We start from the raw sequence: 13130 nt of genomic DNA, 5'->3' as shown, positions 1-13130 counted from the left end.
ACATCTATCCATTCAAAACACATTTAAACCAGACAGCTGAGTCTCTGGCTATCATCACGTCATGTTCTAACGGATATGAATATAAAGAGACATTTTAATCTATCTATTTATAATCTATTTATATTCATATCCGTTAGCACACGTGACGTTAGAACGTGACGTTAGCATGACATTTTCTACCAATTTACACACTTAAGTAATCAATCAAACTTCATGTAAACATCACATACAAACATAAATAACAAAAATAATGTACATATTCTTGCAAAATAGAAAAGTGCATAAAACTCACCGAGTCAGATGATTTTACATTGTAATAGACACCTTTTCATGGTCATCAAAGGTTCCACAATCGGCTTGTATCCCTTTCAATATTAACAAACATCACATTGCAAATCATTCAATATTAATGCTCAAAGGTTCTGTACACTTTTGTTAGTTATATGTAACTACCAATAATTATAGCATAATTAGGTCACACTTGCTTATATTACCATGCATAATTTCTGCATTTTATTTATTTTCCTTATTCTTAAACTGTTATGTATCAATTGTTATACATATACTTGAATTGTAATGATTTTTAAACAAAATAATTCTATTTTATTTTTCATTCATTACTTTGACATTTAGGATTACACTGACTTTATTAATTTTTTTATTTTGTTTTGTGAGTCCACATATTTTGGGGGTTATTTATATAAATTAATGTTCCTGTGGTATTTCATGATAAATTAGTTATTTGAATGTTGCTTTAAATATGAATGCACAGTGCAGTATTTTGAAGATTGTACAGCCCTTTGTTAGACATAATATTAAACAAATTGTAACACTATGCACCTCCTTCAAAATTAGTTTTAAAGAGAAACACTTCTAGAGAGCACAGGCCCAAAAACACTACAAATCATTCAAGGTACAAAGATTTATTACAAAAATAGAACAGCAAATGATATACACAACAATCAAACACAGACATGAAATGATTTATGTAAATAACTCATCAAAAATTGGTCACAGCTCTCCAAGATGTTAACAGCCAGCTCACACTCTTATATTAGCTAGTTTCCTGGCGTGTGGCAGACCCTTGAAGCGTAGGGAGACATCCAACTGATATCAACTGAAAAGAAAATAACAGCACAATTCAAATAAAACTAACACAACTCAAAACATAAACCTTCACTCAGCCACTTCAAGAAAACACAGCAAACATGGATCCTATACACAGAAAGGCCCACACACAGAAAGCAAGCACTAGGAATCAAGCTGGGGACATAAGGCTGGGAAGGTGTTAAAAAAAGAAATACAAAAACAAAACCCCAGCCAACCGGACTCATGCACAAACAATCAACAAAATACACATGTTGCCACCATGCAGCACACACTGAGACCGGCCAACCAGAGAACCAAACAAAAAAACACAGGAGAAACAGTAATTGACTTAAATCTAATACAGAAGAAAACAAAATTAACAATACATCATATGTTTTATTACAACACTAAACATTTTCATAAACACAATGATCAACTTCCCCATTTCATTTTTATTAGATTAACAATAGTAACCCCCCCCCCCCCCACACACACACACATTTACCTTCATCAGCTACCCAAAATAGCAGTCAGTGAGCATTTCAGCATTTATCCACATCTAAAACATTACAAAAAACACTAAACAGTTAAAACCATGGTTACCAACTGCACACTCATTTTTCTTTATTTAAAATATGAAATACATTTATTTTGGCAGATAACAGATATAACAGTCAATGTTTGAACATCTATCCACATCTGAGTCAAAACAATTCCCAAAGAGAAATACAATTAAAACCTTTCATCCCATCTTAATTAAGAATAATACTAACAGGTCTACCCTGCTATAGATATAGTTCCATTCCTTACCTGTAGGGGGCAGCATACCTTACTTGAGTGGGGCGAGTGTGTAGAAGGTAGTGAGGTATGCCTTCCACGAGAGTTTGTGGTTTGTCAGTGTTTGTACTGGCTTCTTGATGGGAAACTTTTGTTTCTATTGCCATTGGCCTTTTGTGTCCATCCCATTTCATGCTTAAAGCATAATACGGACAATGGATTGAAACTGATGGCTTACTTTTATTGGAGTTAATACTAATGAGAATAATACTAAAAGTAACGAGTCCGTTTTGAAAATGTAAGAAGTAAAAAGTACAGATATTTGTGTAAAAATGTAATGAGTAAAAGTAAGAAGTTGTCCGAATAATAAATAGTGGAGTAAAGTACTGATACCAAAAAAAATTACTTAAGTACAGTAACGAAGTATTTTTACTCCGTTACTTCCCACCTCTGCCGATGACGCCTGAGATAGGCACAGCATGGGCGAGGCTAGCCCCTTTTTAGAGGTGCTTCAGCACCCCTTAAATTTAGTCCAGCGGGTCGCCGCTGCTGTGGAGTAGCACAGGACCTGAGTGAGAATAAACGCCATATCACTATATACCACCACCAGTATGTGTGAAAACACTCAATGTGGCTTTTAAATGAATTGTTATTCATTCCTAGATCTGTTATTTTTCAGTTGTGGCTGACTATCAAACTAGACAATAAAAGAAAGTTTAATGTTATTCTTTTGCTGTATTTATTCATTCCTCACACACAGAGGATTTAACCTGAACCAGGCTTAACTCCTGAACTCCTAGCATTAGTGTGTGTGTGTGTGTGTGTGTGTGTGTGTGTGTGTGTGTGTGTGTGTGTGTGTGTGTGTGTGTGTGTGTGTGTGTGTGTGTGTGTGTGTGTGTGTGTGTAGGTGTGCGTGTGGCCTGCCAGTGAGCAATGGACATACGACAGTTCTTTAAAAGAAAAAAGACAGATTCAGGTGAGAGACTAGGGACAGTCCATAATGATCTTGTGAAAGGAATTTGTCATTTAATAAAAAGTTAAAAGCCCAATAATAATAATAAAACTAAAGACATTTAAAATGACACGCCTCTGTGTGCCTTTTGATCATATCCTTAGCTTCAGCACCCCTAAAAATGAGCTCAGCACCCCTAAAGCTCTGACCCTAGAATCACCCCTGAGGCAGAGGCTCCCCGTGACCCGAGGTAGTTCGGATAAGCGGTAGAAAATGAATGAATGAATGTTCAAAGAGCCAATCAATAGATAAACTATGTATTTTGAATCTCAGTCTTATACAACAGAAAGTCATCCAGTGTGCCTACTACACGATGTGTGATCAACATAAAGGCAACAAATCAGACTTTCTTCATAGGTGAGTGTATAAGACATTTATATTTAAAACATTAAATGAGGTCCTTAATTCAGATATAAAACCGTCGAAAAAGTTACTGGAATGAAATATCACTGAAAGTAAGTGTTTTTTTTGTTGCAGCTCTAGCAGGAAAAATTATTATTATTATTATTATTATTATTATTATTATTATTATTATTATTATTATTATTATTATTATAAAAAGGCTCAACGTGGATGTGTGACTTGGTATCATAATTACAACTAAAAAAAAATAAGTATTTAATGAAAATATCTGTCCAAAGCTTTTAGAACACGTGTCAACAAATGAACACATATTTTTAGGATCTCATTAGGGATAAATGAAAATAACTTTACATAAACATTTTGTTTTCTGTAAAGCTGCGTCAAGACCATGTCCATTGTTAAAAGAGCTATACAAATAAAATTACATTGAATGGTTTCAGGTGAATGTAAAAAAAAAAATCTGTGGAATCATTATGAAAAACTAATGAGTTAAATAATTTCAGCTTCATGCATCTTTAATCACTTTGGTGAACATGATATGATTTGTTTATATTTTGATTTAAAAATCTAACGTGTTTTTTTTTTTGTTGTTTTCGGCTATCAGTCATCAATCGATGTCCGACGTCATAGAGAATAGAAGTAGAACATATTTAAAAGTAAAGAACGCGGAGCTTTCAGTAAGACATTGAACTTTGTGCGAGTGATGCGTTTGTTGAAGTTACTTTGATTACGAGAAGTAATAAATAATGGTGAAGATTTTTATTGTTAGTTCGGCTGTAGAGAATCTTCTCCGGCGCGATGAGGATGAAACGACAGAGAACACAGAGGACACCACCGGCCCCGTAGTGGTCGCTGAAAACAGGTCATTTTATTTGTACAACAATGAGAGTAAAACAGTAAACACTAAACATTGGAAAGCTAGTGCCGCTTAATAACATAAGTAATTTAGTTTAGTAAGTTTGTGTGGTCTGACGCTTTGTGGCTGAGCTGTTGTTGACATTAGATGCTTCCATTTCACAGTAACAGCAACGTTTCAGCTGATCAGAACACACCTCAGAGTCCCGCTGGATTATCTACACACCAGGTGAGTGTTGAGATCTGTGTGATATGACAATATAATATTAGTATTGTGTTAATTATGTCATAATATATTGTCACAATAATTTTCTGTGTCTGTGTCATGATGTATTGTAAATATATGTAATAATTACAAATGCCTTTTATTTATTTATTTTTTATTCTTTTATTCTTTTCTAAAATGTTACACAGATTTATTTTTTATTTTTACACTATTCCCTTTGATGCAGAGTTACTTGTATAGCGCTTTTAACAGTGGACATTGTCACAAAGCAGCTTACAGGAATTAAAAAAAATAGATTAAAAATGATAAATTAATATTTATTTCTACTACTACTAACTTGTGTTGCATTACATATTTTAAGACAACAGAGTTGATGCTACAATAAGTTTATATCTATTGTAACGTTTTTGTTTGTATATACAGTACAAATATTTTTCTTTTGTTTTATATATATATATATATATATATATATATATATATATATATATATATATATATATATATATATATATATATATATAATGAATGTCAGAAATCTGTGTGTCTTTTTTCCAAGAAGCTATTTTTATTATTTAGCCAGAGTTTCAGACCCTGTCTTGTTCCTTGTAATTATAAATAAGCAAATATACGTATAACACTTTCATCAACTCTGAGTTAATTCCTTCAGTCAGACACCAGCAGCAGCCATGAGAGCCCAGACAGTGCATGTGCAACATGTGAGACTGAGGAGACTGATATGGACAGAGGTGAGGCTGAGCAGGAGGCAGTAGGGCTCTTCATCCCTGAACCCATGCTGTGCTGTGAAGCTGAGAAAGTTAAGGTTCCTCCGTCTCTAGAGACACTGTACCAGACTGAGCAGTGCAACAGCACCTCGGACTGCCTGCTGTTGGCAGCCCACATGTTACTGCTGGAGACCGGTTTCCTGCCACAGGTCAGAGGTCACACAATACACAACCGATCAATTAATGCATATGTCTATTTCAAAGACAATATTTGTATTAAAACCCTTAAAGTGTCTTACATTGTGTACATTTATTGCATTTTTTGTTGTCACTTTTACCCATCAAACAAAGAAAGCTTGGTGGTTGTTTGAGTGTTTAAAACGTGTCATTTGGTTTGATTATGTGATGAGTGCAGGGTTGTGGCTTCAGAGCCAGAGAAATGGCCAGCAGCTGGCTTGCAACAGAGTATCTCTGCAGGCTGCGGTACTTTCACCCGTTCTGTGATTACAGCCCAGTTCAGATGGTGGGTGTGCTGAAGGGCCGAACACTTGTCATAAAGGGTACGCATGTTGTTTCTGTTACATAGGTGTTGTTATTGCATTCATTCATTGTAGCTGCAGCTGATGGTGTAGTCATTGTTTCCCCCCTCACAGCCACTATGACGACAACCGGTGCAGTAGAGTTTTCACAGATACTGGCACTGAAGCCTGATGATTACGTGACTAAGGAGTGGGCAGGTGCGGCATATGACACTATGTGTAGTAGGTCAGTTGTTCAGCCCCAGCCCTTGAGCAATGTCCTTGACCCTCTCTGATATCATGGCTGACCCTGTGCTGACAAAAACCTCCTAAAAATCTCAGATATACAAAATAAGGACTTTCACTGTGCTGTAATGTATATGTGACAAATAAAGGTTGTTTTCTCTCTTATATGAAACTGCAGTACATCATGGAAGAGCTGTTAAAATTAAACAAGCGTAACTCCACTGTCTAGCTCTGTAAAGAATTTGGTATAGATGTTCTAGAATCTTAGAATCACTTAGGCTTACAGAAGACTTTGTAACAATTTATTTGTATTTATTGTCTTTTATGTACAGTTATATTTATGTATGAAGATCTAATGTGTGTTTATTGTACACATTTCCATGGATGATGCTTTTAATTGTTTGTCTGGTGGTTTTGCCTTCGTAGGTGGAAATGCTGGACTGGTCTACAGAGATATGCAGAAATTGTCTCGTGTTTTTAAGGACTATTTGGTTTACCCACTAATTGCAAGTGCTAGAGAAGGTACAGTATATCCTTAAATCAGAGCCAGCTCTGACTTTACTGTTCTACCCCTTTGTACACTAGTTACAGTATTTTACAGATATTTACCCACTTATACACAAAATGTCTGTGTTTTTGTTTCCTGCTCACTCTGCAGCACTGGGTCTGCCTGCACTGTTTGGTCTCACTGTGCTGCCCTCTGAGCTGCTTTTAAGTATAATGCAGCTGCTGGATGTTCCCTCACTCCTCAGTCTGTCTGAAGTATGCAGACGCCTGCACTCGGTTTCTCAAGATGCCTTACTCTGGAAACACTTTGTGTACCGTGACTTCGGAGGTACCAGCACATCACGCATACACTCTATAGAGTTAAACTGCAGACAGAGCTGGTCTTTTTTGCTAGAGATTGTGCTATTACCAAGATAGGAGTCTTCTATATTTGTGAAGTGACCTGATAGATCTCGATCAAAACGTTGGATCTTCAACATTATCACCACCTTGTAACTATTAAGTAGAATTTTTCATTTTAGCTGACTTTGGAGCTCTATTTCTAGCTTATATGACACCTCATGCACTCTCCAGACATTGTTTATTCTGTCAAGATGTGCAACGTATTAGTCAGTATTAGTCAGTTCTCAAAGTTGATCTAAGTGACTTTGACAAGAATCGAAGTATGATAGTACAGATATAGTACATAGTATAATACAGATTTTCAAAGTTTTATAGAATCAATATAAAGTTCCATTTTTTTTTTAAATGGTATGCAACAGGGTTTTTTCCAGAAAACTTACATTTGTGAATGTGAAGCTTTGCTAACAAAAGGATCAGACTTATTATGTAAATACTATTGGTAGTATGATAGTCTCTTTGATGCTTCAAAACACCAAAAAGCACATTTTTCCAAATAAAGCAAAATTAACATAAATATTCTTAACAATAAAATCACAAACATTTTCCCAAAATGGTTTTACAATTAGCCAGTACCCAGAGCCAATCCTGACCTCCCTGGTGCTCTAAGCAAAATTGTCATTTAGGAGTGCTATCACGCTACTTTTTGTACTTGTCCCCACACGATTGCACACACATATGAACGCATGTTCACACGCGGTGCGGTTATCGAGCTGCTGTTCATAATCACTGTTGCCCTTGTGCATTTATTCATGCGAATGTTCAAGCAATAAATTGTTGTGTGACAGACATTCCAAGAGATGCACTGGCAGCACTGGCAGCTAATGTAGCTATAGTCAGATAGAGACTAGAGACAGAATCACATCAACTTTACTGTTATTTGCTCTTGCTGACATCAAACTTGAAAAGAACACAAGTTTACCTGATTGCTGTTCTTGCATTTCACTCTCATTTTGTTTCCTTTTTTCTCTTTTCATGGCCAGATGGATAGCTCCGCTTCATATTGTCATCTACACAGTAAACATTAACATGTGCTGTAAAATGAGGCAGGGCCTTGCGTAATTTGCGGGGCCCTACACAACGTACACAATGTACAATTTGTGTCTATATCGCTTGTAAATTTCACAAGAAAATGTTTTGTTGGGTAGATCCTATCAATAAGTTTAAATGAGACTTCCTTTATTTTATGTGTAATTAAATACTGATGTGGAAGTAGCCAAATATTTTTTCCAAACAATATCATCTGTAAACTAGCACCAAAACGTTGCTGCTCTAGACTTAAGAACCGCTTGCGTCAGGGGCTGGGGGTGGTGTTACTGTTAGATAAAGTATCTTATGTATACTAATGTTTAATACACTTTAACTTTACAGCAATATGATCAATTATCAGCACACATGATAGTAGGTAGCTACATGCTAAGGCTAAATTTTTTCTGTGTTAATGATAAAATAATGTTATATACTTTCTCGATTACAACCTCCATTTTTACAGATTACAGGGAGCTGCATATACACGGTGGATCCTCCGCATTTGGATGCCAATGTAGGTTCACAAAGCCATGAGCATTAACAGTAAAGCAACATTCACCATTGTTGATGTGTTTGTGTTTGGCGCTGCTGCTCTAAATTCGCCCGAGAAACGTGACACGTATACAGTGACGTCAGACTCTCTAACTGATGGAAAGGCAAACCGGTTCTTAGAAGGTTCGCCAGTGGAACCAACTTTGAACCAGCACCGTCATTAGCTCTGAACCAGCACCCGGTTCTTTTTGGTGGAAAAGGGGCATTAGTGGTCTTTATCATAATTTATGTGAAAGTCTTAGAATAATTAGAAAACCACGCCATTACCGGTAGGCCCTTGCCTGGCTTCAATATGTACATATGACAACAGACAATCTCTCAATATTTGAACTCTGTGGGCAGTTCAGTACTAGCCTTACACTTGATTTCATAAATGCCTAATGATTTTTGTGTGTGTGTGTGTGTGCAATTATTTTCAAGGTGGAGTTAGGCGCAGACCCAAAGACTGGAATAAGGTACAGAAATTGAAAATGCTAAATTGTAAAATAATTTTTCATCTAAAATCCCATTTATTGTGAACTTCACTGATGTTTCTCTCTTACTTAAAATCCACAGCTTTACAAAAAGGAATATAAGATAAGGAAGTCACAGAAAGGATGCAGATTTTCTAGTTTTATAGCATATTTCTAGTTCTGAGTTTCCAACCACCAGCGAAATTCCGCCAGGAGGAGGCCATTTTCTCTGGAACATTACAGAATAAACTAAATATATTACAAAAAGATTCATGTGGACTTTTTATATAACCAGAATGAAGTCAGATTTTTTCATAACAGGCTTGAAACTGTAAGGAAGAGAAAAATCACTCAGCTGTCAGATCCAATTACTTCTTTTGATTAAAGCCAGCAGTTTGACTTTGCTCATTTTCCTTGCTTCCCAGAATGCAATACAATTAAAAATATATATAATTTCTCCAAATTTAATTAAACAGAAATGCTAACTGACTGTCCGATGCTTCTCATGCTATAAAGCTACCATTCATCTGGCATTCGCTTGATGTCATTTATATGGCTTGACTTCAGTTGTGACTTGACTTGATTTGATTAGCAACCTTCAAAATCAAAAATGAATGAGGAGCGATGTGAGTGAAATCATATGGGTCACTGTATAACGCATTAAAACAAGATGGCACTGAACCTCTTCCTTTAAAGTGTAACTGTACTAGAAGATTTAAATCCACTTTGCATATTCTGATGTTTGTGCTCATTATTAATTCAGACAACAGTGTTTCACTTAGGTTCCTTTGTAAATTGAAAATCCATCAAATGTGACGTAACCTCTTGACAGAGGTAATAATCTGTTAAGCTTAAACATAACTTGGTGCTTGGTGAAATCCAAGAAGGCATAAGTCTTAAAAGTAAGGGATTCCTCATGGTTAGAAAATTGTAATTCTATAATATTTTACGAGTCACGCCATGTGCCTCCATTGACTCCTACACGGTCACAAATATAACCAGGATGTGAGGATTTTCTGCACCTAGCTTTTAGCAACTGATCATTTAATTTAATAATTAAATGATTGTAGCATAATAAATAGTTTGGGAGAGAGTAAGATATTTTTTGCCTGCTTTTATTACAATTAAGATCTTAATAGGATCTTAAAGTAAAATCAGAAATCTGTCATCACACAATATAGAGTCTGGCTCTTTGTATATGAATACACCCTGTTCAACCTCAAATACATTCTACTGCCCAAATGATGCTTTTCTTACACAGTCACTTGTGTGGTTTGTTAGTTGAGTTAGTCATGTGCTTTCTCAGTGCTGTTGGTCTACAGAGGTTGGCAGCTGTGACAGTGGCATACGCAGCATCTCGGCTTTGTGCCATCTGCCTCTGAAAGGCTGCTTTTCTGAGAGCCGACTCCGGGCGACTAGACTTGCAGATTCTGTGTGCGAGGGCCAGTGTTTCTTCCTCCAAATATTCCTCATGCACCACCTTACTGACATTCACACCAGGAGTTGCAAAGCTCGATTTGTCCGTCGCAACAGCAATATCACAACTGGCAACTAGCTGGCATCCTGCTGCTTTGGAAGTGAAATTAACCATTGCGATCACGGGAACTGGAAGGTCCTGAATTAGGGTCATGAACTTCAACAACAATAATGGCAAAAAAGGACTAAAATGAACATCACCATCTTTACCATACTATGCTTTGTGTTCATGTGACATCACAAAAACATGTGCACTGCCATTTTGATTCCTAACAAGAACATTTATGTGCAATGATCATCACACTGTATAGTAAATATGAAACAATGTTGTGTTTTAACAAATTTGAATTTGATTTTCTTTCAAATAAATTACACTGAACAAAATTATAAATGCAACACTTTTGTTTTTGCCCCCATTTTTCATGAGCTGAACTCAAAGATCTGAACTCTCTGGGTGAAGTTATTTCATCACATGGGTTCTCTTACTACTGCTATGCTGATGATACACAACTTATCTTCTCTTTCCCACCCTCAGATGCCACAGCTTCTGACCGGATCTCAGCATGTCTGGCAGAAATGTCATCATGGATGACTGCTCATCAGTTAAAGCTCAATCCTAGCAAAACTGAACTGCTGTTCATCCCAGGTGATTCATCCCCAGGTCATGATCTTGCTATATCCTTGCACAACGATCTGATCTCCCCTTCAGCCACAGCTCGCAACCTTGGGGTAACCATGGACAATCAACTGTCCTTTTCCTCTCATGTTGCTACTGTGACTTGCTCATGTCGGTTTCTTCTCTACAACATTAGAAGGATTCGCCAATTTTTGTCCACACAGGCTGCTCAGGTACTTGTTCAGTCTCTTGTCATTTCTAGACTGGATTACTGCAATGCACTGCTGGCAGGTCTACCTATGAACGCAATCTGTCCTCTGCAAATGATCCAAAATGCAGCTGCCCGGCTTGTTTTCAACCTGCCAAAATTCTTGCATACCACCCCGCTGCTGCGATCCGTCCACTGGCTTCCGGTAGCTGCACGCATCAGATTCTAAACACTGATGCTAGCCTACAAAGCCAAAAATGGACCAGCTCCCTCTTACCTCAAAGCCCTCATCATTCCTCGCACTGCACCCCACAACCTCCGATCTACCAGCACTGCTCAACTGGTTAAACCATCTCTCTGGGTAAGAGGCAAGTATACTACAAGACTCTTCTCTGTTCTGGCACCAAGGTGGTGGAACGAACTTCCCCTAGAGGTCCGGACAGCTGAGTCACTGGCTATTTTCAAGCGGTGGTGGAAGACCTACTTATTCAGGAAACACTTCAACTATTATTAGAAGTAGCAAAAGTTTCAGACTGTGACTTGTTCCTTGTAATAATAAATAATTAAATATATGTATAACATTTTGATTCCTTCAGTCAGACACCAGCAGCAGCCATGAGAGCCCATACAGTACATGTGCTACATGTGAGACTGAGGAGACTGATATGGACAGAGGTGAGGCTGAGCAGGAGGCAATGGGGCTCTTCATCCCTGAGCCCATGCTGTACTGTGAAGCTGAGAAAGATAAGGTTCCTCACTCTCTAGAGACACTGTACCAGACTGTGCAGTGTAACAGCACCTCGGACTGCCTGCTGAGTGTCTTACATTGTGTACATTTATTGCATTTTTTGTTGTCACTTTTACCAATCAAACAAAGAAAGCTTGGTAGTTGTTTGCATGTTTAAAATGTGTCATTTGGTTCGATTATGTGATGAGTGCAGGGTTGTGACATCAGAGCCAGAGAAATGCCCAGTGGCTGGCATGCAACAGAGCATCTCTGCAGGCTGCAGTACTTTCACCCGTTCTGTGATTACAGCCCAGTTCAGATGGTCGGTGTGCTGAAGGGCCAAACACTTGTCATAAAAGGTACGCATGTTGTTTCTGTTACATAGGTGTTGTTATTGCATTCATTCATTGTAGCTGCAGCTGATGGTGTAGTCATTGTGTCCCCCCTCACAGCCACTATGATGACAATCGGTGCAGAGTTTTCACAGATACTGGCACTGAATCCTGATGATTACATGACTAAGGAGTGGGCAGGTGCGGTATATGACACTATGTACATTAAATGAAAATATATTTAAAATATATTCATGTCATTAGTCTTTATCTTCATGGGTAGTAGGATAGGGGTTCAGCCCCAGCCCTTGAGCAATGTCCTTAACCCTTTCTGATACAGTCTGACCCTGTGCTGACCCCAACCTCCTAACAATCTCAGATATATAAAATAAGGAATTTCACTGTGCTGTAATGTATATGTGAGAAATAAAGGTTGTTTTCTCTCTTATATGCAACTGCAGTACATGAAAGAGCTGTTAAATTTAAACAAGCGTAACTCCACTGTTTAGCTCTGTAAAGAATTTGGTATAGAATCCCAGAATCCTAGAATCACTTAGGCTTATAGAAGACTTTGTAACTATTTTTTTGTATTTACTGTCTTTTATGTATAGTTATATTTATGTATGGAGATCTAATGTGTGTTTATTGTTCATGTTTCCATGAAAGCTGCTTTTAATTGTTTGGTGAATTAAAGAGGTTTTGTCTTCATCGGTTGAAACGCTGGACTGGTCTACAGAGATATACAAAAACTATCTTGTGTTTTTAAGGACCAGTTGGTTTACCCACTCATTCCAAGAGCTAGAGAAGGTACAGTATATCCTTCAATCAGAGCCAGCTCTGACTTTACTGTTCTACCCCTTTGCACACTATAGTTACAGTAGATATGTACCCACTTATACACCAAATGTCTGTGTGTTTGTGTCTTGCTCTTTCTTGTTTGTTTCTTGGTGTGTATGTAAATACAAGTTCTAAGTTTTGCATACACTGCCATGCATATGTCTAATCATACTGGCATAGGTTATTG

The 13130-nt window shown here is 37.3% G+C and overlaps 1 protein-coding gene across 3 annotated transcripts; it reads left to right on the top strand.

Moving 5' to 3' along the window:
* The first annotated feature begins 3883 nt into the window (after window positions 1-3883).
* LOC113653949 (F-box only protein 7-like) lies at window positions 3884-9014 on the top strand. Of its 3 annotated transcripts, XM_047819397.1 has the most exons (10): window positions 3884-4103; window positions 4262-4325; window positions 4990-5253; window positions 5460-5604; window positions 5698-5781; window positions 6235-6330; window positions 6467-6643; window positions 8207-8257; window positions 8716-8750; window positions 8851-9014. In XM_047819397.1, the coding sequence occupies exons 1-10, from the start codon at window positions 3988-3990 to the stop codon at window positions 8923-8925; spliced, it is 1107 nt and encodes a 368-aa protein (XP_047675353.1). In that variant the 5' UTR covers window positions 3884-3987; the 3' UTR covers window positions 8926-9014. The 3 variants fall into 3 exon arrangements, with proteins under 3 accessions (XP_047675353.1, XP_047675354.1, XP_047675355.1); XM_047819398.1 differs by lacking the exon at window positions 8207-8257; XM_047819399.1 differs by lacking the exons at window positions 8207-8257; window positions 8716-8750; window positions 8851-9014 and adding an exon at window positions 8086-8108.
* Window positions 9015-13130: the final 4116 nt, after the last annotated feature.

This window comes from Tachysurus fulvidraco, chromosome 10 (assembly GCF_022655615.1).
Source record: "Tachysurus fulvidraco isolate hzauxx_2018 chromosome 10, HZAU_PFXX_2.0, whole genome shotgun sequence".
Taxonomy (NCBI): Eukaryota; Metazoa; Chordata; class Actinopteri; order Siluriformes; family Bagridae; genus Tachysurus; species Tachysurus fulvidraco.
This window is presented reverse-complemented; position numbering and strand designations above follow the sequence as displayed.